This window comes from Mustela erminea, chromosome 8, assembly GCF_009829155.1.
Source record: "Mustela erminea isolate mMusErm1 chromosome 8, mMusErm1.Pri, whole genome shotgun sequence".
Lineage (NCBI taxonomy): Eukaryota > Metazoa > Chordata > Mammalia > Carnivora > Mustelidae > Mustela > Mustela erminea.
In genome coordinates, this window is record NC_045621.1 from 65,766,583 (window position 1) to 65,791,705 (window position 25,123).

General features: G+C 36.1%; 1 protein-coding gene and 1 long non-coding RNA gene across 9 annotated transcripts in view; one reads left to right on the plus strand and one right to left on the minus strand.

Annotated features, from left to right (window-relative positions):
* UBR3 (ubiquitin protein ligase E3 component n-recognin 3) overlaps nucleotides 1–25,123 on the plus strand; it is a 237,534-nt gene that overhangs the window by 99,201 nt on the left and 113,210 nt on the right. For all 7 annotated transcript variants that reach the window (XM_032355902.1, XM_032355897.1, XM_032355899.1 and 4 more), the window contains 2 exons: nucleotides 205–665; nucleotides 7,041–7,129. In XM_032355902.1, coding sequence (XP_032211793.1) covers nucleotides 205–665; nucleotides 7,041–7,129 — 550 coding nt within the window. The remainder of the gene's footprint in view (nucleotides 1–204; nucleotides 666–7,040; nucleotides 7,130–25,123) is intronic.
* Nucleotides 1–25,123, minus strand: part of LOC116597750 — a 131,958-nt gene that overhangs the window by 11,893 nt on the left and 94,942 nt on the right. For both annotated transcript variants that reach the window (XR_004288768.1, XR_004288769.1), the window contains one exon: nucleotides 84–355. This is a non-coding gene — a long non-coding RNA (uncharacterized LOC116597750). The remainder of the gene's footprint in view (nucleotides 1–83; nucleotides 356–25,123) is intronic.

The window sequence follows — 25,123 nt, forward strand, 5'->3', positions numbered from 1 at the left end:
TGAATAGCCGTCTTTCTCCTCAGAATTGTTTCTGGATTGAATGAGACTAAATATATTTAAGAGAGGTAAAGGGATAGACTTACCCAAAGGACAAATCTATTGAATAAATCCTCACATGAAACTTTGAACATTGTAGCGCTAACATAATTTTACACTTAACACTGAATAACTTCTCTTGATTTTCTTTCTCTTTTTTAACGGTAGAATTCTGGTACAGCTCAAGTTTTCAGCTTAGTAGCAGAGCGTAGAAAGAAGTTTCAAGAGATCATCAATCGCAGTAGCAGTGAAGCAAATCAGGTGGTTCGTCCCAAAACTTCAAGTAAATGGTCTGCTCCTGGTTCGGCTCCACAGTTAACTACAGCCATTTTGGAAATTAAAGAAAGCATATTGTCTTTGTTAATTAAACTTCATCATAAACTCTCAGGAAAACAAAACTCCTACTATCCTCCTTGGCTTGATGACATAGAAATTTTAATCCAACCAGAAATTCCTAAATATAATCATGGAGATGGTATAACTGCAGTAGAAAGAATTTTACTAAAAGCTGCATTGCAAAGCAGAATGAACAAGCGCATCATTGAAGAGATATGTAGGAAAGTGACTCCTCCTGTACCACCCAAAAAAATCACTGCAGCAGAGAAGAAAACACTGGACAAAGAAGAAAGGTAATTTTTATTTTGATGTTTTAAACATGTTGTCTGGTACAGTTGAAGATTTGATAGATCTTCTTTTTTGGCCCTCTGAGACTAATCACCTGGATGTTTAACATCTATAGTCGTAGCTGATTCCTTTGTAAGATAAAGGGAACCAAACACAGTCAGTGCTTGGGCATGTATTATGCTTGAGTTAGTTGGGGGTGAAAAGAATGCTTACCCCAGCATTAAATTATTACCCTAAACTTTTAGGCAGCCCCTTTTAGAAAAATTGCTCTTAGTAGGTTATCTAAAAGTTCTGCTTCTTTAAAAAACTATCCTCAGTTCAACTTTAAATGAGAATAGAAAACTAAAAAATACCCTAATTTCCCAGAATAAAAACTTGATTTTTTTTTTTAGCCTTTTCCAATCTTTCCAACAAATGATCACTAGTTATTGAACAAGTAATGTTTCAAAACATACTTATAGCTCTAGCTTTTAGAACTTCAGGTTGCTTTTTATTTGTTGTTAAATCATAATGTACTTAACTTTTTTTAAATTAAAAGAATTTTTTAAGTGAATTCTGCACCTAATATGGGGCTTGAGCTCATGACCCTGAGATCAAGAGTTGCTTGCTCTACCAACCTAGCCAGCTAGATGCCCCTGTTAAATTGTAATATTTGTATTTAAAAATAAAAATCTTCCTTGGATAATGTTCATGTTTACCAGTATAGGGGAGGATGGGGACCAAGATAAGAGAAGCTTTGGCTTAGCAGTAAAGTTGATCATGCTCAATCACGTTCATTACTAAATTTAAAGAGGACATCCAGGTGAAGATGTCCAGTCAGATAAAGGGTTTGAGACTTAGGGGAGAATTCTGAGTTAGCGCTTTAGATGTGGGCATATAGGTAAGTAGTTAAAGGCTTATATGGAAGAGTGTGTATAGTAAGAAATGAGAACACTTACTATAAAACTTTCTATAAGAAAACATTAAAGGGAATGACTGAGAAAGGAATACCTATAAAGGTGACTGGAAAGGGATGGCTAGAGTGAAAGAGGAGGAACACTGTAGAGAGTGGTGTTCAAAGGGGTTGAGAAGGGAAGAAACAGTGAGATTACACTACAGAAGTTCAGGTAAGATTGGCAGTTCCATTTGATTCAGTAGTTAGGAGGTTGTCCTTTGGTAACTGTATCAGGAGCAATTTAAATCACATATATAGTTGTATTTCATTTTGATGCAATTAAATTTGTTACAGATAATTTATATTGAAAGTATATATAAAAGTCTCAGTAGATGAAGAATGTAGGAGAATGTGCCTAGGTGGCTCAGTCAGTTAGGCGTCTGCCTTCAGCTCAGGTTATGATCCCAGAGTCCTGGAATTGAGCCCTGCATTGGGCTGTCTGCTCCTTTCTCTCCTTCTGCCCCTCCCGTGTACTCCTGCTCACTCTCTCTCAAGTCAATCCATCAATCTTAGAAAAAAAAAGATTGTAGAAGAGTTTTTTCTTTCTTTTTTTCTTTTTTTTTTAAAAGATTTTATATATTTATTTGACAGACAGAGATCACAAGTAGGCAGAGAGGCAGGCAGAGAGAGAGGAGGAAGCAGGCTCCCTGCTGAGCAGAGAGCCTGATGTAGGGCTCGATACTAGGACCCTGGGATCATGACCCGAGCGGAAGGCAGAGGCTTTAACCCACTGAGCCACCGAGGCGCCCCAAAGAGTTTTATTTCTCACAGTACTTCATAAATAGGATTGTTATAAATAACTAAAATATAATTTATATGACAGTTTGTTAATTTTGAATCAGTAACCGCCTAAGATTTAATAGATCTACTGATAAAATTAGAAGATTGAAAAACGAGGTAAAATTCTTATTTTTATTAAATTGGTCATATTTTTTCTTAAATTGGTCATATTTTCTTGGTTATAGAATAATGTCTTTTTTTATTTTTTATTTTTTTAAATTTTTTATTTTTTATAAACATATATATATATATATTTTAATTTTTTATTTTTTTATCCCTAGGGGTACAGGTCTGTGCATCGCCAGGTTTACACACTTAGAATAATGTCTTTTTTTAAAGAAGATAAACTTTTAGTGAATCAAAGTTTATTTTACTTGGTTATTTTGGTTTATTTTGTAACAATTACTCATAATAGATGTGATACTGGAGTAGATCAGATGCCATTTTTGCAAAGGCTCTAATGCTGTTGTAATAAATAATAGTCTGAAAAAAGGTTTTTTTTTTTCCTCCCTTTTGGGCTTTGTTTCCTTTGAGTGGTAATGTTGATATTGACAAGTCCTTGAAGCTAATTCTGTAGCAGACGGTGAAGGATTAAGATGAATTTATTTGAATCTCACTATGCTTCTCACGTCTTTTCTCAATTTATTTTGGATTTTCGATTAAGTTTTATTTAATAAAGGCCAGACAGTTTATAAAAACTTGATGGTGATACAGTCCCAACTACCTCACCTGTGGACAAACTTGGCATCACATCCGTAATAGTAACTCCATAGAAAATAAGATACAAATAGGAAGGAAACCCTTAGACACTTATAACAATATGCAACCTCAGTGTTTCCACCTCTGGTATAATAATGGAAAATTACTGGGTTGTATGAAATCTGCCAGAACTTGTTTGTCTTTTCATTTTTATTTACATTTATGCCCAGTTTTAGAAAAGAATTACCTAAGTTAATAAAAAATTCACAAGGAAAAATAATTGATACCTTTTTTATGCAAATCACAGAAAGCGAGGATAGAATTTTTTTCTTTAAACAGTTTAAAACAGCATTCGTTTATTTTACTCACTGTTAATGTATATTGAAATGTAGATGTGGTATGACAGGGTTCTCGACTTACAGTCTCACAAGGCTAAAATCAAGGTTACAGCCTAATTATCTGGAGCTTACAGTCTTCTAGGCCTATGTGGTTGTGGGAGAGTAGACATGCATTTTAATACTAGTGCTAAGCAGTTACATTTGTGGCTTCCTTATGTTTGGTATATGGAATTATTGTTTGAAATATTTTTTATGGATATACTCTAAATGTACATGTAAAGGTGATTTATAGAGTGGCGTAACTGATTTTTTTTTTTAGGATTTTATTTATTTATTTGACAGATAGGGACCACAAGTAGGCAGAGACAGGCAGAGAGAGAGAGGAGGAAGCAGGCTCCCCACTGAGCAGAGAACCTGATGTGGGGCTGGATCCCAGGATCCCAGGATCATGACCTGAGCCAAAGGCAGAGGCTTTAACCCACTGAGCCACCCAGGTGCCCCAACCGATTGTTTTAATTAAAGAAACATAAGAAACTTACAAATTTACAGAGTAGTGGTGTAGGAGACCAAACTTGTATTCTGTCAATGCTATTGTTTCTGACAGCATTTTTGGAGATCCACAAAATGCTTCAAGCATCTCTAGCACATCTTTGTTTCCATTTCTTCTGTGTTGCAAATTTTTGTCCTTTGAGGATATATTTAATTTTTTTTAAAGTTAAGTTCAGTTAGCCATATAGTACATCATTAGTTTCACGTGTAGAGTTCAGAAATTCATCATTGCATAGGCTAAATAATAAATAATTCATAATTGATGAATTAATACAAAGGAATATTTATGCTTAGGTTTGGAATATAGTTTTATTCTTTGTCATATTTGAGACTCTTTTTTTTTTTTTTTTTACTTGAAACAAACTAAAGTTGGAAGAAAGAAATCTTAGTAGAAACTGGGAAATCTCTGGCTTCTGCTCATTCTCTTTTAGGAAAGACCTATTCTTTTTTTTTTTTTTAAATTTTTATTTATTTTTTCTTTTCAGTGTTCCAGAATTCATTGTTTATGCACCACAGCCAGTGCTCCATGCAATACGTGCCCTCCATAATACCCAGCACCAGCTCACCCAACCTCCCATGCCCCTCCCTTCCAAAACCCTCAGTTTGTTTCTCAGAGTCCATAGTCTCATGGTTCATCTCCCCCTCCAATTTCCCCCAACTCACTTCTTCTCTCCATCTCCCCATGTCCTCTGTGTTACTCCTTATGCTCCACAAATAAGCAAAACCATATGATAGTTGACTCTCTCTCTTTGACTTATTTCACTCAGCATAATCTCTTCCAGTCCTGTCCATGCTGATACAAAAGTTGGGTATTCATCCTTTCTGATGGAGGCATAAAACTCCATAGTATACATGGACCATATATATATTTTTTAATTTTTATTTTTTATTAACATATAATGTATTATTAGCCCCAGGGGTGCAGGTCTATGAATCACCAGGTTTACACACTTCACAGCACTCACCATAGCACATACCTTCCCCAATGTCCATAACCCAGCCACTTTCTCCAGCTACCCTTTTCCCCCCAGCAGCCCTCTGTTTTGTGAGATTAAGAGTCTCTTATGGTTTGTCTCCCTCCCAATCCCATCTTGTTTCATTTTTTCCTTCCCTACTCCCCAGAACTTCACTTTGCCTCTCAACTTCCTCATATCAGGGAGATCATATGATAATTGTTTTTCTCTGATTGACTTATTTTGCTCAGCACAATACCCTCTAGTTCCACCCACATCATTGCAAATGGCAGGATTGCATTTCTTTTGATGGCTGCATAGTATTCCATTGTTTGTATCTACCACATCTTCTTTATCCATTCATCTGTTGATGGACATCTAGGTTCTTTCCATAGTTTGGCTATTGTGGACATTGCTGCTATAAACATTGGGGTGCATGTGCCTCTTTGGATCACTACATTTGTATCTTTAGGGTAAATACCCAGTAGTGCAAATTCTGGGTCATAGGATAGCTCTATTTTCAACTTTTTGAGGAACCTCCATGCTGTTTTCCAGAGTGGCTGCACCAGCTTACATTCCCCCCAACAGTTGGACCATATCTTCTTTACTCATTCGTCCGTTGAAGGGTATCTTGGTTCTTTCCACAGTTTGGCGATTGTGGCCATTGCTACTATGAACATTGGGGTACACTTCTTTTCACTACATCTGTATCTTTGGTGTAAATGCCCAATAGTGCAATTGCAGGATCATAGGGAAGCTCTTATTTTTAATTCCTTTTTTTTTTTTTTTTAAGATTTTATTTATTTATTTGAGAAAGAGAGACAGTGAGAGAGAGCATGAGAGGGGAGAAGGTCAGAGTGAGAAGCAGACTCTCTGTGGAGCTGGGAGCCTATGTGGGTCTTGATCCCAGGACTCTGGGATCATGGCCTGAGCTGAGGGCAGTTGCTAACCAACTGAACTACCCAGGCACTCTCTATTTTTAATTTCTTGAGGAAACTCCACACTGTTTTCCAAAGTGGCTGCACCAGTTTGCATTCCCACCAACATGTAAGAGGATTCCCCTTTCTCCACATCTTCTCCAACACATATTATTTACTGTCTTACTAATTTTGGCCATTCTGACTTGTGTAAGGTGGTATCTCAATGTGGTTTGATTTGAATTTCCCTGATAGCTAGTGATGATGAACATTTTTTCATGTGTCTGTTTGCCATTTGTATGTCTTCTTTGGAAAAGTGTCTGTTCATGTCTTCTGCCCATTTTTTGATGGGATAATCTGTTTTGTGTGTGTTGAGTTTGAGGAGTTCTTTATAGATCTTGGACATCAGCCCTTTGTCTGTACTGTCATTTGGGAATATCTTCTCCCATTCTGTGGGTTGCCTCTTTGTTTTGTTGACTGTTTCCTTTGCTCTGCAGAAGCTTTTGATCTTGATGAAGTCCCAAAAGTTCCTTTTTGCTTTTGTTTCCTTTGCCTTTGGAGACATATCTTGAAAGAAGTTGCTGTGACCGTTGTCAAAGAGGTTACTGCCGATGTTCTCCTCTAGGATTCTGATGGATTCCTGCCTCACATTGAGGTCTTTTATAGGAAAGGCCTATTCTTAATGTAACAGTAAATCTGACTATTCTTATCTTGTAGATTTTATTCATATCTAAACATCCTAGCTTATTCTAGCAACCAGTTTGCTGTTACTTGTGCCTGGGGTTAAATTGTGGGTTCCTTGCTAAAAAGAATTTTCTTACTCTTGCTACCAACTGACATACACTTAGGAAATTGTGTTGTTGAAAATCCAGATTTTCTGCTTTAATTATTTCACAGTTTAAAGTAAATCTTGGCTTTTATTTTTACCTTTTTAAGCCAGTGATCTTCAAACCATCTTTCAATAGTGAGGGGTGGCTGAATGGTTTAGTTGGTTAAGCATCTGACTCTTGGTTTTGGCTCAGGTCATGATCTCATGGATTGTGAGATCAAGACCTACATTGGGATGCCTGCTCAGCGGGGAATCTACTTAAAGATTTTCTCAGATTGTCCTCAACTCTGTGCCAGAGGCTTTTCATACAGTATACACTCCTGAAATTTAGTAAGTCTTAAACACGTCTGATACATATCACTTTATTTCTGTTTAATCTAGGCGACAAAAGGCTAGAGAGAGGCAGCAGAAATTGCTTGCAGAGTTTGCTTCACGACAGAAAAGCTTCATGGAAACTGCAATGGATGTTGGTAAGTTAACATTTATTAGTTTAGAACTCTTACAATGACATATATTACTTCAGGGATTATCTAGTTCAATTTTTCACCAGTTTTCAACATTACAGATGGATGATTTCTAGTCTTTATTTAAACAGTAGAGCGATGGAGGATCAGGCTGTTATAGCCAGTTTATTCTGTTGTTGCATGGTTTTAATTGTTAGAAAGTTCTTTATGATGGTAACAATATGATATCCTCTATTTTCCTCTGTTACTTTGTCCTTCAGATTTGTGAGGTTCACCAACATGTATTTACTTAATCTGATTTTTCCTGTGAAATCATCCTAAGACTTTTGAAATAGCTTTCAAATACTTTTAGTGCCTCCTCCTTCCACTACTCCTTCAGTAGTTCTTTTTTTTTTTTTAAAGATTTTATTTATTTATTTGACAGAGAATGCACATAGGCAGAGGCAGGCAGATACAGAGAGAGAGGGAGGCAGGCTCCCTGCTGAGCACGGGGCCAGATGTTGGGCTCGATCCCAGGACCCTGGGATCACGACCTGAGCCGAAGGCAGAGGCTTCAACCCACTGAGCCACCCAGGCGCCCCATCTTCAGTAGTTCTTAAGATCAGTTGGACTTCTCACTTCATTAAGATTAGCGCTAACCTTTGTATAGTGAGAGGGGATGCCATTTTCCTGTAGGATAGTAGGTTGCTATGAGGAATGTTTAACAAACCTTGTAAGAATAGATTAAATTTCAGTTAATCTCAGTTTTCAGTTAACCAGGATATTCCCTTTCCTGACTACCTCTTGCATTCTAGTGATTTTTTTTCTTTTTTTTAACTTTTAGACAGAAATGCTGAAATAAAGTTGTGCATTTAAAGTGTATACTCATATGTGCAAACAGGCACACATTCTTTCACAATGTAATCTTAGAAATTACATAGTATTTCTGTACAAAAGTACATTCTCATGCACTTTTGTGCACATAAGCACACATAATCAACATCCAGAAGAGGTGTGGGGGTTAGTCTAGATACAATATAATGTCTTCTGAACCCTCAGCAGGTGAGTTTGTGTTCAAGACATAACTTTGATGTAAAGAATACTGTTTATCAGATTAATTTAGTATCAATTGACTTTCTTATATGAAAGATGAGGATTTAGTTTATTGACACTACTTTCCCTTTTTCCATTCCATCTTCTCTTTCTTTCTGGAAATTCATGATTAGTATTATTTTTCACATATCAAATATAATTATAATGTATATGAACTGTTCTCTCTGTAGCCAGTTCCTTCATACTCCTTCATATTAAGTGAATTAATAAGCACCCTTGTTTTTCCTTTCCTCGTCTCTATGTTTTGCCTTTATTAGGTATTTCCTTTTAAATTGTTAGGGTTGCTAACATTTTCTTTTGCTGTCACAATCAGGTGTCCATCCAGAGGTTGACTTTAAGTGTTGAGAAATAATAGGACTTTAAAATTTTTTTTCTTAAAATTTTACTTACTTATTTTTTATTTTTTATTTATTTTATTTTATTTTATTTTATTTTTTTAAAGATTTATTTATTTATTTATTTGACAGAGAGAGATCACAAGTAGGCAGAGAGGCAGAGAGAGAGAGAGGAGGAAGCAGGCTCCCTGCTGAGCAGAGAGCCCGATGCGGGACTCGATCCCAGGACCCTGAGATCATGACCTGAGCCGAAGGCAGCGGCTTAACCCACTGAGCCACCCAGGTGCCCCAACCCTTACTTATTTTTTAAAAAAGACTTTATTTGAGAAAGAGAGTGAGAGAGAGAGAGAGAAAACATGAGCAGGGGAAGGGATGGAGGGAGAGGGAGAAGCAGATTTCCCTGCTGAGCATGACCACTAGAATATGGCAGAATAAATTTCTGATAAATGAAGTAAGTTACAGACATCATGACAGTTTACCCCTAAATACTTAAGCATGCATGTCCTGGAGTTGAAAATATTCTCCTATTCAACCACAATGTATCATATGTAAGAACATTACTTTTTTTTTACAAAGTAAACATCTTCACAATATCAACCTTGATATTATGTCAAACTATGAAATTACTAAATTAAGTTAAAAATTTTATATTGTTTATGGATCATTTTGTCCTTCAATATCAAAATTCTGTGTTCTGAAGTCACTTCAAGGCCGTCCTTTTTGTGGGAAGTAATGTAACTAGTGTGATACACAGTTTGGCTTATTTGTTTGCAACTTTAGGAGCTAAGAAAAAAGCCTTAGTTAATAATATTTGTGGAACTTGCTTTTATCTCTTGCCTCCCTTTCCCAAGTGAGATAAAACAGATATAGTTTTCTGAGGAGTTGATTAAGCAAAGTACCTAGAGGAGGTTAGGAAGTGCTGTCTTGAATAGGAGAATGGTCACCCTTCCCCTGAGGAGACTACAGGGAAGAAGGAAGAGTAGATAGAGATTGAGGTGAGTTCCACTAGGGTTAAGGCAGATGGGAAATTGAGGCAATTACTCAGTTGCTTCAGTTTTCAGGGTTAATTAAAAGGTAAGCTCTGCTGAGTGAAAAGAGTAACACCTGAGATTTGAAATAGCTGCTGAGGACAGTGGGAGATATTGCTCATGAAGGCTGACTATAAAAGTGTAAAAATTTATAAGCAATATTTAGAGACCAGTTATATTCAGGATCATTTTGAATGTCATGAGTCTGCAAAGTTAATGACTTCCTCTCCTAAATCTTGTTACTTGTGGAAGGTTTGACCTTTTTTTTTGGCAGTAGTCAGGGCACCGGAAAAACAATTGAGAAATTAGGTAGGTATGATTGCTAACCAATAGAGGCAATATCACAGAAGCCATCAGGATAATGAGCTTTGCTTTCTCCCAGTCCCCGTTCTTGTGTGCCTCTGTGGCGACAGTGAGGTAGTATAGACTCATGAGCACTTGGTTTATTTATGTTGGTTATGGCAGTGCCAGTGGGATTCTGGACCATTCAGATCTGTATGTTCCTTTTGTTCATAACTGAGTCCCTTCCCAAAGAAATCTGACTCCAAAAACCTATTTGAGAGCCCATTTTCAAATATCTGAGATAAAAATTGGCAAAGTCACACGTCTATCTCTGATTACCATTTGCTTTTAACATTATATATTATAATATTATTAACACATGACACATGGCCTGCACCTGAGGCACCATCTGGCATTACCTAGATATAGTTTAATTTTAGTCCACTGCTTTGCTTCATTTGTCAGATTCCTTTGTCTTCTTGCATTATTTCTTATTTGTGTTGTAAAAAATGTTAGCATTTTTTAGTTGCTTCTTATTTTGCCTTTATCTTTGTTTATGAGGGATGTTTTCTTAAGATTTCTAGTAACATAAACACTCAGAATATTTCAAATTTATAACACAGAGTACTTTACAAATTCTCTAATCTATATAGCACATTAGTAAGTAAAAATTTAGGCACAAAAGCTTTTCTTTCTGAATATAGCTGATTTCTGCTTTGTGATTAGTACTCTTTTTTATCTGTTCCTTAATGCCTTTCTATAGTTATCACATTTTTATATGACAAGATTTACCTCTGCATATTGTTTCATCTTTCTCTCCTGGTCATTATTCCCATTATTTATTTTTACTAGTCATCTAGGTATAGGAGTCAGGATGTTAGGTTATAACCTTGATCCATTAAGGTTTATCATATAGATATGGCTGAAATGCAACAGAATTGAATTCCAAGCAGGAGTTCAGATGTTTAACATAGAATAAGAATTTATTTTGGAAATTATCTTCTGATCTTAAACATACTACATTTAAAAAAAAAGATTTTATTTATTTATTTGTCTGAGAGAGAGAGAGAGTGAGCACAGGCAGGCAGAGGCAGAGGGAGAAGCAGGCTCCCTCCTGAGCATGGAGCCCGATGTGGGACTCAATCCCAGGACGCTGGGATCATGACCCCAGCCGAAGGCAGCTGCTTAACCAACTGAGCCACCCCGGCGTCCCCATACTACATTTTAATTGTATAAATTGTACAGTATAGGAGAGCATAAGGAAGGACATATTTTTTCCCTAATCTCACCATACAAAAGACGTGTACATTACTGATGATATGATACTATATATTATAATTTTGCCTTAATACACAATATTTTAACATACAAATATCCTTGTATTATTATTAAAACTCCTGTTTCCTATAATATTTAAAGTTGAAGAATGAATTTTTAAAGTTCATTGGAGAGAGAGCAAAGTATAGTGGCTTTGAACATGGACTCTTGGAGCCTGTCTGCCTAGGTTTATACCTCAGCCACACCATTACCTGGGGCAATTTACTTAACCTCTCTCTGCATCAGTTTTCCCATAGTGAAAAAGGAATTATTATACTACCTACTTCCTAGGGTTGCTGTGAGGATTGAATGTATTAGTACATTTAAAACACTTAGAGTAGGGGTGCCTGGGTGGCTCAGTGGGTTAAAGCCTCTGCCTTTGGTTCGGGTCATGATCCCAGGGTCCTGGGATCGAGCCCCACATCAAGTTCTCTGCTCAGCAGGGAGCCTGCTTCCTCCTTTCTCTCTCTCTCTCTCTCTCTCTGCCTACTTGTGATCTCTATCTGTCAAATAAATAAATAAAACACTTAGAGTACTTTGCATATAAGAAGTGTTTATAAGCATTGGCTATTGCTATTCTTATTTTTAATTATATAACTTACTTAATTATCCCTTCATAATTAGACTATAGTTTTCTTCTTTTTTTAAAAGATTTTATTTACTTACATGAGAGAGAGAGTGCACGAGAAGTGGGGAGGGCAACTGGGAGAGGGAGAAGCAGACCCTCTGTGGAGCAGAGAGCCCAATGCAGGGCTTAATTCCGAGACCCTGGGATCAGGTTCTGAGCCGAAGGGCTCATGATCTGAGCCACCCAGGCTCCCCCTGTGGTTTTTTTTTTTTTTTTCTAATTTTAATTATAAATTTTGTGTAACCAAAAAAGTTTTTCTGTATTTTGAGTTTGGGTCTAAGAATATGAGTTTTGGGGGATGATGGTGATACATTGTTTTGTATGTTAACTGTCTTCCCACCACTGTGCTAAATATAAATACATTCTGTATATTGACTTATTTGTCCTGACATCCCCATGAGAGAGGTAGTGTTATTCCAGACAAAGATGCCTAGACTCAGAGTAAGTAATTGTTCTGAGGTTATACTGTAGTAAATTGTAGGGACTGGGCAATCAACAAAGCTTGTCTGCTCTTTACTATTTCTTCATATTTGGAGCAAATAAAGGAGAGTTAAGTGCTCTTCCCCTAAGTTGGTAGCCACGGGATGAAAGGGACAGACATGAGATCAGTTGCCAAGTAAGAGGTGAATAGACCTGATGATTGATTGATTGAGTCAGGCACAAGGCACAAGATAGAAGGGATATGCAACATGTTTGGAATTTTTTTTTTTTTAAACCAGAATGAAAAGAATACTACTTTTCCAATAGCTGAATCAAAAATCTTTGATGTTCCTCTATTAGTCTAGCCTGTTGTTAGGGCCAGCCCCGCCCAAATCACATGAACTGAAAGGGAGTGGTGAGGGGGCAATTCTGCTAAACAAAAACTGAAGTCTGCTGAGGGTGGGAGATACTAGGTAAGTTGAAATAACATTTGTCCACCATACCCGGCCTTTAAGATTTCATTTGGGATGTGGGATTGTCTAAGCAACAGCTGGCACACATCAGGATTTGGTTGATTTTTATTGTTGTTATTTGTAGAGGAAGCTATTTATTTTGTTATTTAATAACACATTTAATTTGAGGTTTATCCTCTTATTTTTTAACATGTATGCTAAATATTTAGTGTTATCATTTATATAAGAAGGGAGGGTGAGATATGAATGTATTTTATAAATTATGTTGAGATACAAAAATACTTATATCCCTAGTGTCCCTTTCTTAGGTAAATGATAACATTCTTAGGTAAATGATAACTATGTATGCTTTCTTTACCATGTTTTTTTCCACTTAACATTCTTCCCTGGAGATCCCACCATGTAGTGCATAGAGATCTTCTTCATTCCCTTTTCTAGCTGTATAGTATTCTATTTTGTAGGTTTCTCCTTCCCCCCATATTTTATTCAGATTGTCTTCTGTTATTGGAATTTGGGTTGTTTCTACTATAAATAGCACTGCAGTGAATATCCTTGCATATGTATATATTCATATTTTGATTATATCTACAAGATGGATTTTTAGAATTGGTATTGCTAGGTCAAAGGGTAAATACATATGTAATTTTTCTAGATATTATCAAATTGCTTTCATAGGAGTTTTACTGTTCTGCATTCCCATCAACATTGTGTCATAGTATCAATTTCCTTACATCCTTATCATTAGAATAAGTTGTCAAACTTTTGTTTTTTGATAACATGGTAGGGGAGAAGAAATGGTATCATAGTCTAATTTTAATTAGCATTTCTCTTACTATTAAAAAGGATGATCTTTATATTTTTAACTGCTTCTTATTCCCTGATATATCTTTTTGCTGCATTAGACAGTTTGGGGTATAATTTTGTCATAAGTTAGACTCTTTTTTAGTGCTCTTCCATTTCCTTAGAATCAGGCACAGCTGTGAACTTTGTTCTCTTTCAAGTAGGACCGATCTACTTGTGACACTGGAATACATGTAGTGCATAGTTTTATGTATCTATGGCTGTTGCATATATGTTTAAAAGCATTTTATGAAGTATTGTAGTTTTGAATTATTCTCTGTAACTTGTGAAATTCTTGCTCTCTCAACTAAGTAGAAACTTCTTGAATTCCTTTTTTTTTAAAATTTTTAAGTTTTTATAAACATATATTTTTATCCTCAGGGGTACAGGTCTGTGAATCGCCAGGTTTACACACTTCACAGCACTCACCATAGCACATACCCTCCCCAATGTCCATAACCCCACCCCCCTTCGGCCAACCCCCCTCCCTGTAGCAACCCTCAGTTTGTTTTGTGAGATTAAGAGTCACTTATGGTTTGTCTCCCTCCCAATCCCATCTTGTTTCATTTATTCTTCTCCTACCCCCTTAACCCCCCATGTTGCATCTCCACTTCCTCATATCAGGGAGATCATATGATAGTTGTCCTTCTCCGCTTGACTTATTTCGCTAAGCATGATACCCTCTAGTTCGATCCACGTCGTCGCAAATGGCAAGATTTCATTTCTTTTGATGGCTGCATAGTATTCCATTGTGTATATATACCACATCTTCTTGATCCATTCATCTGTTGATGGACATCTAGGTTCTTTCCATAGTTTGGCTATTGTGGGCATTGCTGCTATAAACATTCGGGTGCACGTGTCCCTTCGGATCACTACGTTTGTATCTTTAGGGTAAATACCCAGTAGTGCAATTGCTGGGTTATAGGGTAGTTCTATTTTCAACATTTTGAGGAACCTCCATGCTGTTTTCCAGAGTGGTTGCACCAGCTTGCATTTCCACCATGAATTCCTTTTCAATGAAATTAGAAAGCAGACCTCATATATAGAATATTTTTTGCACTGTTTGCTCTGAATATAAATATATCAGTTTTGGGGATAGTGTTAGTCTGTCATGTTTTTAAAATTTTTATTTAAATTCCAGTTAGTTAATGTACAGTGTAATATTAGATTCAGGTGTACAATTTAATGATTCAACACTTAAATAAAACACGATATTCATCACAAGTATGCTCCTTAATCCCCATCACCTATTTGACCTATCCCCCATGGACCTCCCCTCTGGTAACCATGAGTTTGTTTTCTATAGTTAAGAGTCTGTTCTTGGTTTGTGTCTCTTTTTTCCCCCTTTGCTCATTTGTTTTGTTTTTTAAATTCCACATATGAATGAAATCATATGGTATTTCTCTTTCTCTGACTAACTTACTTAGCTTAAAATAATACTCTCTAGCTCCATCCATGTCATTGCAAATGGCAAGATTTCATTCTTTTTTATGGCTGAGTAATATCCATCACGTACACACACACACACACACACACACACACACGTGTGTGTGTGTGTGCGTGCCCACCTCCCCCTCCATCTTCTTTATCCATTCATCAGTTGATGGACATGGGCTGTTTCCATAATTTGGCTGTTGTAGATAATGCTGCTTTAAATATGTATCCCTTTGAATTAATATTTTTGTATTTTTTTGTGCAAATACCTAGTAGTGCAGTTGCTGGGTTGTATTGTAGTTCTTTTGACTTTTTGAGGAACCTCCATACTGTTTTCCAGAATGGCTGTACCAGTTTGCATTCCCACCAGTGGTGCAGGAGGATTCCCTTTCTCCACATCCTAGACAACACCTGTTGTTTCTTGTGCTGTTGATTTTAGCCATTCTGACGGTGTGAGGTGGTGTCTTATTGTCACTTTGACTTGCATTTCCCTCGTGATGAGTGATGTTGAGCATCTTTTTACGTGTCTCTTGGCATCTGGATGGCCAAAGGTGTCTTCTGCCCGTTTTTAATTGGCTTATTTGTTTTTTTGGGTGTTGAGTTGTATAAGTTCTTTATGTGTTTTGGATACTGACCCTTGATCAGATACGTCATTTGCAAATATCTTCTTCCATTCTGTAGTTTTCCTTTGCTGTGTAGAAGGTTTTTATTTTCTTGTAGTCCCAGTAGTTCATTTTTGCTTTTGTTTCCCTTGTCTCAGGAGACATACCTAGTAAGAAAATGCTGCAGCTAATGCCAAAGATCAGTACTATGGCCTCTGTTCTCCCCTAGGATTTTAAAGATTTCATGTCTGACATTTAGGCCTTCAGTCCGTTTTGAATTTATTTATTTATTTTTTTTGAATTTATTTTTGTGAATTTATTTTTGTGTATGGTAAAAGAAAGTGGTCCAGTTTCATTCTTGCATGTTGCTGTCCAATTTTCCCAACACCATTTGTTGAAGAGACTGTCTTTTTTCATTGTGTATTCTTTCTTGCTTTTTTGAAGATCAGTTGACCATATAGTTGTGGGGCTAGGTCTGACATTTTATGTCAGTCATCTGTGATGTGGTGTGTTTCAAAAACTGCAGCCCATAAATAAAAGTTATATTTTGGTTATTCTATAAATAAGGCACACACTTATACCAGTCTAAAACATTTTTTAAAAAGCATAATAGTGTGCTTAATATATCATATAAAACTAAATGTAAGCAAAGCTAATCATCTCTTCCTATGTTTCTTTTAACCTCACCCCTCTGGAATAAATTACTGTAAACAGACTTTCTTGCTTCATATGAATACATATAAAAATTATATAACTGGATTTTATGTTTTTTTTTTCTGATATAAAATTATACTGTACATAAGGCTGACTTTGCTTCCTTTTTTAAAAACTTAATGTATCATGAATATCCCTGAAAATTTTGTATGGTATATATATAGATCTCTTTTTATCCCAGATTTCATTATGAACACGTGTGTGCACACATGCATGGAGTATTACATGAATGAGATTAATATACATGCTTTTAATTTGTGTTGTTTTTTCTTTTTCTTCCATGACCTGTGATTACAGCTTGGTTTGTGTATTCCTGTGGTTTTCTCTATATTTATATAATCATATACAATCATACTATGATTATATGGTCATTTACTCTTCTCCCTCTCTTTCTCCTCCTTCCGCTTTCTTCCTTCCTTGTTTTTGGTCATTGTTTACTTTCCATGTGAGATCACCCTTCCCCGCTCTGTATCTCAGTAAAACTTCTAAGTCTTTACCAGTAGTTCTGATTCAGCAGTTCTCAGCCTTGGTGCATATTAGACTCATGATAGCCTCCTTCAAGTAATACCTGTATCTAGGCTCCACTATAGACTAGTTAAAGAAGAGTCTTTGAGAGTGGGGGTCAGGCATAGTGAAAGTTCCCAGCTGATTCTAATGTGCAGCCAAAGTTGAGAACCACTGCTTTAATTTAGTGTTTCTTTTCTTTTTTTTTTTTTAAAGATTTTATTTATTTACTTGAGAGAGAGACAGTGAGAGAGAGCATGAGCGAGGAGAAGGTCAGAGAGAGAAGCAGACTCACCATGGAGTTGGGAGCCCCATGCGGGACTCGATCCCGGGACTCCAGGATCATGACCTGAGCCGATGGCAGTCGTCCAACCAACGGAGCCACCGAGGCGTCCCTAATTTAGTGTTTCTTTTCTTTATTTGGGGGCAAGTGGGAAAAGCCCACTTTAAATGGTCCATAAGGAAGTAATTTACTTAGTATGTCTTTATTATTAGACATTCACTTTATTTTCAGTTTTTTTTTTTTAAATTCTGCTCTACCTTAGTAAACAGTAACAATCAGTGCAGTAAACAATCAATGTTAAGTTTCTGAAATTGGAATATCACTGAATGTATCTACTCTTTGATAGCCACTAGATGGAGATAAGTGTTTATATATGGTTCTAATATGTATCAACCAAAATTTCTAAAGATCTAGTTATAGTGATGTAAATGTGATATTTAATAGTGATGCAAATATTTAAATATGCAAATATGTAAATAGTGATGTAAATATTTAATAATATTTATAGTGATGTAAATGTGATATTCCCAGCTGATTCTAATGTGCAGCCAAAGTTGAGAACCACTGCTTTAATTTAGTGTTTCTTTTCTTTATTTGAGGGCAAGTGGGAAAAGCCCACTTTTAATAGTCCATAAGGAAGTAATTTACTTAGTATGTCTTTATTATTAGACATTCACTTTATTTTCAGTTTTTTTTTTTTAAATTCTGCTCTACCTTAGTAAACAGTAACAATTCAATGCAGTAAACAATCAATGTTAAGTTTCTGAAATTGGAATATCACTGTATGTATCTACTCTTTGATAGCCACTAGATGGAGATAAGTGTATTAACCAAAATCTCTAAAGATCTAGTTATAGTGATGTAAATGTGATATTTAACTCATATTCTTTCTGTATGTTGCCATTTAAAGAACAAAAAGTTCTTTCTTAAAATTTTGGGGTTTAAGAATTTGACATTTTCCTACAAAGCTAAATTTAGTCTGACTGTATGATCCAGCCATCATGCTGTTAGGTATTTACCCAATTGATGTAAAAATATAGGTCCACACAAGAATCTGCACATGAATGTTTATTGAAGCTTTATTTTTAATCTCTCAAAACTGGAAGTAGCCAAGATGTTTTTCAATAGATGAATGGATAAGCAAGTTATGTATATGCAAATTATATATATAAGCAAATATGTACAAGCAAATTATATATCCATATAGTGGAGTATATTCAGCAATAAAAAAGAATGAACTGTCAAGCCATGCTAACACTGGGATGAATCTTAAATGCATATTGCTTAATGAAAATAATCAGTATACTGTATGTTTCCAATTATACAACATTTTGGAAAGGCCAAAGCTATATATAGTGAACAAATCAATGGTTGCCAAAGTTGGGGAGTGGGCTTAAATAAGTGAAGCACAAGGTATTTTTTAGAGTAGTGGAATTATTCCGTATGAGACTGTACAGTTGGATATGTAACACTATGCATCTGTCAAAACTTTATAACAGTAAGGTGAATTTTAATTTATTCAAGTTTAAAAAGTCATCTAGGAGGTTAGAGGTCCCGGAATGGACTACAGAATGTGACGAGAGAATCTATATTACAAATACATGAAACAACCTCATTTAGGGGATGGGGAGAAAAGGTGCTAATAAGTAACTTTGGAAATTAGTGGAGTCTGTAATACTGAAGCCAAAGGGAACTACACACAAGCACTGTAGTCTAGGTGATAACATTACTCCTGTGGCACTATGGGTTTACTCTTCTGAAACCACTATCCTTATATACTGAACAGTTAGATAAATGGATGTGGATGATGGGAGCCAGATTTCTCACTGCTGGAGTGGGAAGTAATAGATAGGCAAGAGGAGAAGGCTGGAATGGTTCATGTGGTAATAGAGTTAGATACTGAAAGTGCTTCCAGTGGCCAAGCCAGAACAATTTATGCAAGAAAATAAATAGTATCAGATTATAACCCTGAGTATAAAATAAATATCCCGAATTCATACTTAAATAAATAAACAAATGAATAAATAAATGAGGAAGAATAGACAGATTTCCCACGCAGAAGAATTCCAAACAATTTATGTAGTAACTCACGCTCAAGCAAATGGAGTAACTGTCCTCGACTCCTTAACCCAACTGAGCCACCCAGGCGTCCCTCCTCGACTCCTTAAGTATAGGCTGTACTTCATGACTTCCTCCAAAAAGTACAGTGTGGAAGGGGTAGAGGGAGTTATGTTACAGTAGAGAAAGGTGGCAAACACTTTAACACCTTAACCAGATGATTTAGGTAAATATCAACAGCGATGTCATGTTGGTATTATGTACCTTTGATATGGTGTGATGACAATGGTACTTTATCTCAGTGGCCTTCCTCCCTAAAACCCATAACCTAGGACTGATCTTGAAAAAAACATTAGATGAGTTAGTATTAAGTAACATTCTACAGAACACCTGACAAGTACTCCTCAAAACTGTCAAGGTCATCAAAAACAAGGAAGTTCTGAGAAACTGTCACAGCCAAGAGAAGCTTAAGGAGACATGGCAACTGAATGTAATATGGTATCCTGGATGGGATTCTGGAATAGAAGAAGGACATTAGGTAGAAGCTAAGGGAATCTGAAGGAAATATAGACTTTAGTTAATGTATCAACATTTTACCAATAAAAATGGATCAGTAATATACCAATATTAGTTCATTGTGACAAGCATACCCCTAATAAAAGATGTAAAAGGAAACTGGGTATGGGGTATATGAACTCTTTGTAGTAGCTTGAAAACTTCCCTACAAATCTAAAATTATTTTAAAATGAGATTGTTTTTTGGCAAGTAAAAAAAAAAATAAAGAGGAAAGCAAGAATGATGGTAATAAAAATTAAAAAATAATAAAAAATAATACTTCCTTACTAGAATTAATGATGTGCAGTGAGAGTTTTGCCGTTGTGGCATTTGTCACAGGGCAGTCAGATTTCATAGTAGAAACCAGTAAACTCTAATAGTGTGCTTAGTTTATGAATAGTAACTCACCTAGTGGGTTACTAACAAGTACTCAGTTGTAGTTAAAAATTAAAGTGTATAGGGGCGCCTGGGTGGCTCAGTAAGTTGGGCCTCTGCCTGCGGCTCAGGTCATGATCTCGGGGTCCTGGGATTGAGCCCCACGTTGGGATCTCTGCTTGGAGGGGAGCCTGCTTCCTCCCCTCACTCTGCCTGCCTCTCTGCCTACTTGTGATCTCCTCTCTGTCAAATAAATAAAATCTTTTAAAAAAATGTATTGTATGTTTTTAAAACAAAATAAAAGGCTTCACATTTTAGATCAGTTTTTGCAATAAAGAAAATTCTCTGTGCCTACCACTGGGCTACAAACCACACTCACCCTGTGATACTAGTGCTTTGCAGTTGACTGTTCCCAGAGGAGGCCTAATGTTTTGAAACAAAAATATGTTTATCATAATTTTGAGGGCATTAAATATATCTTCCCTACATCATTTATCTTTTCTTTCCTCTATTCATCCAAGAAAACTTCAGAAATACAAAGACAAAACATGCACCAAGAAGATTTTTGATTGTTTTACAAATACTTATTTTAGTTTAATGCAGTGAGTTCATGTCAAAGGTAAAAGTAAAGGCAAAGTTATTTTTATATAAAGATTAATTCTATGTGAAAATAGATTTTAAGCAATTTAAACCAATATTAGAATAAGAAATTTTGCATAACAGTATCAACTCTTGAAGTGGAATTGTAATATTTATGAATACTGAAGTTTTTCTCTTTGGTGATGTTAAAACGAGTAGTTGACTAAATAGGTGTTAAAATGCTGCCATTGGAAAATGATTTTTAATCCCTTAAATCAAAATATATCTGAATGGAAACACCTTTATCACTTTAAATATTAGCTTTCATGATTCACATATCTCAGTAAGGCAGAGTTCTTCAATTCTTTTGAGAGGTTACATACTGTAATTAACATACAGTAGAAATTTTGTCAGTTAGCAGTTACTGTGTAACAAACCATCCCCAAATTTAGTGATTGAAAACAACAGCCATTTATTATTTCTCCTGAGTTAGTGGTTAGTGGGTTGGCTGGTCGTTTTAATTTGGACCTGACTTTTCTGTGAGAGGTTTAACTGGTTGGTTGAAATCTGCTATTCAGCTGATTGGGACTGAGCTGAATTGATGGGACAACCCGACGCTGCTCCATGTAGGTTCTCCTCCTCCAGCAAGCTAGCCAAGACTTATTCTCATATAGATGACATGGTGTAGAGTGCAAGAAGGAAAGAAGGAGGGAAAACATGCAACGTCATTTGAGCCCTTGTCTTGGAAAAGCATGTTACTTCTGCCTCATTCTCTTGAGTAAAGCAAATCAAGACCAGCTCATATACAAAGGGTGGGGAAATAAATTTTACATTTTGATAGGAGGAGTTTCAAAATCACATTGCAAAGATCATAGAAACAGGGATGGAGAAGTGGAGAATTGAGGCCATTTTGCAGTCTTTCTATAACAGTGATTGTAAACAGAACTTTGGCAAATTTGAAATAGTATTCAGAAGAATCATCTGCTTAATTCAGATAGATTCTTTTCTGTTCATGTAAAACCAAACAGGTGAATTAACTATCGCTTTATTTTGCATTTATTGTAATAATATTCCTTACGGTAATTTAAAATAGGCACTGTTGTTTTTATTTATTTATTTTTATTTAAAAAAAAGTTTTTTTAAAGATTTTATTTATTTATTTGACAGATAGAGATCACAAGTAGGCAGACAGGCAGGCAGAGAGGAGGAAGCAGGCTCCCCGCTGAGCAGAGAGCCCGACGCGGGGCTCGATCCCAGAACTCTGAGATCATGACCTGAGCCGAAGGCAGAGGCTTTAACCCACTGAGCCACCCAGGCACCCCAGGCACTGTTGTTTTTAAAGGGCAAGTGTCAATTTTAAACAGAAACATTTTAAATTTTAAAATTTTACTTAAATTATTTTTATTAATATATAGTGTATTATTTGCTTCAGAGGTATAGGTCTGTGAATCATCAGTCTTACACAATTCATAGCACTCACCATAGCACATACCTCCCATAGTGATCATAACCCAGCCACCCTATCTCCCCCCACCATCCCTCACCCAGTAACCCTCAATTTGTTTGCTGAGATTAAGAGTCTCTTATAGTTTGTATCCCTCCCAGTCCCATCTTGTTTCATTTTTTCCCTCCTTGCCCTCCACGACCCCCCACCCTGCCTCTCAAATCCTCATATTAGAGAGAACATATGATAATTGTCTTTCTCTGATTGACCTACTTCACTTAGCATAATACCCTCTAGTTCCATCCATGTCATTGCAGATGGCAAGATTTCAGGGTTTATGATGGCTGCATAGTATTCCTGTGTGTGTGTGTGAGTGTGTGTGTACACACACCACATCTTCTTTATCCATTTATCCATTAATGGACATCAAGGTTCTTTCCATAGTTTGGCTCTTGTGGATATTGCTGATGTAAACATTCAGGTGCATGTGCCCCTTCAGTATCTTTAGAGTAAATACCCAGTAATGTAATTCCTGGATCATAGGGTAGCTCTATTTTCAACTTTTTGAAGAACCTTCATACTGTTTTACAGAGTGGCTGCACCAGCTTGCATTCCCACCAAAAGTCTAGGAGGGTTCCCCTTTCTCTGCATCCTTGCCAACATCTTACATTTTAAATTTAATTGCGTTGAAAGTCAAAGTAGAATTTAAGTAATTGAAGTGTGATTTGTAGCAGGAGTGTTTTCATTATTAGAATCGTCTCTGGTTGTACTTGGATTGTTCATTTTTTACTATTACTGTCTCAGTTTTGCATCAGTCTTCATTTTTTAAGTTTAACTAAAAGAAATCATCGTAATCTCTTCATTGCATCAATTTGTATGACATATCTTTTTAGAATTTTTTTTCTTTTTTTGGTGTGGAAAATACGTACAGGTATTGATGTGTGCATGTGATTGCCAGAATTAAGTATCTTTATTATAATACTTATTGCAGAATATACCCTATTTTGCTGTTCACTTAATAAAGCTTAAAAACTTCTCAACTTTTTTTTTTTTTTTTTAAAGATTTTATTTATTTATTTGACAGAGAGAAATCACAAGTAGATGGAGAGGCAGGCAGAGAGAGAGAGAGAGGGAAGCAGGCTCCCTGCCCAGCAGAGAGCCCGATGCGGGACTCGATCCCAGGACCCTGAGATCATGACCTGAGCCGAAGGCAGCGGCTTAACCCACTGAGCCACCCAGGCGCCCCAAAACTTTTCAACTTCTTGTTGAAATATAACATATGCATAGAAAAGTGCATGTATGTATCATGAGTATAGAGCTATATGAGTTGGTTTTTAAAAAAAAAAAAATACTTTATTTATTTATTTGACAAAGAGAAAGACCAGCAGAGGGAGAAGCAGATTCCTTGTTGAGCAAGGAGCCTGATTCAGGACTTCAGGACCCTGGGATCGTGTCCTGAGCTATATATAGGTGCTTAACTGACTGGGCCACCCAGGCAGTCCATGCTATATGAGTTTTTAAAAACTGGGTGTTCCTGGGTAATCAGCATCTGGGTTGAGAAATTGAACATTACCAGCATCCTCTAACCCCTTTATATTCTCTGTCACTACTTCATGTTCTCTGTCACTGCCTATAAGAGTAACAAGTATCCTTATTCCTAATCCCATACATGTTTTGCCTGTTTTTGTTGTTTATGTAACCATTTAAATATAATACCTACTCTTCTGAGCTTGACTCTTTCAGAATAAGATGCTGTTAATATTTCTCCATGTCTGTATAGGTAAGGAATAATAACCACATATAATTTGGTCAGAGATCCTTTTAAAATTTTAACTAAAATTTGAAATTGGATACTGAATGATAACTTATAATTACAATTATAAGTTACCAATAATAAATATACATACATATTTACTGTATGTATCAAATATACAGAAGCAGTGGTTTTTTTCTTTTAAGAAATGAAGCATGATCTTTTTAGTTTCTTGAGGAAAAGCAATAAGGGATGTTGGTGTCTGTAATTACTAAAATTAGAATTCAGATAAAATTTACTGTGCATGAAAAAGAGGTCATCTATTTTATTTTCATGCTTTTAACCCTGTATCACTATAGAAGATTATCAAGCCTTACTTTAAAAAACTCCAGAAAGAATGATTTAGCGGGCGCCTGGGTGGCTCAGTTGGTTGGACGACTGCCTTCGGCTCAGGTCATGATCCCGGAGTCCCGGGATCGAGTCCCCCATCGGGCTCCCAGCTCCATGGGGAGTCTGCTTCTCCCTCTGACCTTCTCGCTCATGCTCTCTCTCACTGTCTCTCTCTCAAATAAATAAATAAAATCTTAAAAAAAAAAAAAAAGAATGATTTATCAGCTTCTTTGATGATGTGTTTTACTATGGGGATTTCCCTGAAGTTTTCAAGTTGATTGTACCAAGACAGAAAAAAGGAGAACTTTGTGTGTGAGATAGAGTCAGTGACAATTTAATTATTTAGCATCTAATCTGAGACAATTTTTTTTCATGTCACTTCAGGTCAGGTATTTCTTTGTTTTCTTTTGAACTTGAGAGCAATAAGTTACGTTCCTTCTTTTCTGTACTAAAGTTTTCTCCCTAAAAAGAGCAATCGTGTCAAATCTTAATACCTTCTGGTACTTCTTTTGAAATCTTTTCATTTTGACCAGTTAATCTTATTTTCATTGGCATCAAGCTTTCTGGTTCTGATTCTATTCTAGTTCCATTGTATTCTATTGTTAAATTGTTTTTTCTCTGATTTCTTCATTGGCTTCTTTTTATTTCCATTAATACTGAGCATCATCCAAAGTTCTATTTTAGGTTTCTGGCTCCATTTCTTCTCAGTTCAGTAACTCTTAATACATATTAGATATGTTTATTTGCATGAATCTTTATATAAAATGTATCTGAACTTGACATCTTTCTTTTTCTATTTCTCTCATGTATTTTTACCTATTTATTTAGATATGCCTCCATCTTTTAAACACATCATACATCATTTCTGTATTTCTGGTCTTCCCAGTCCCC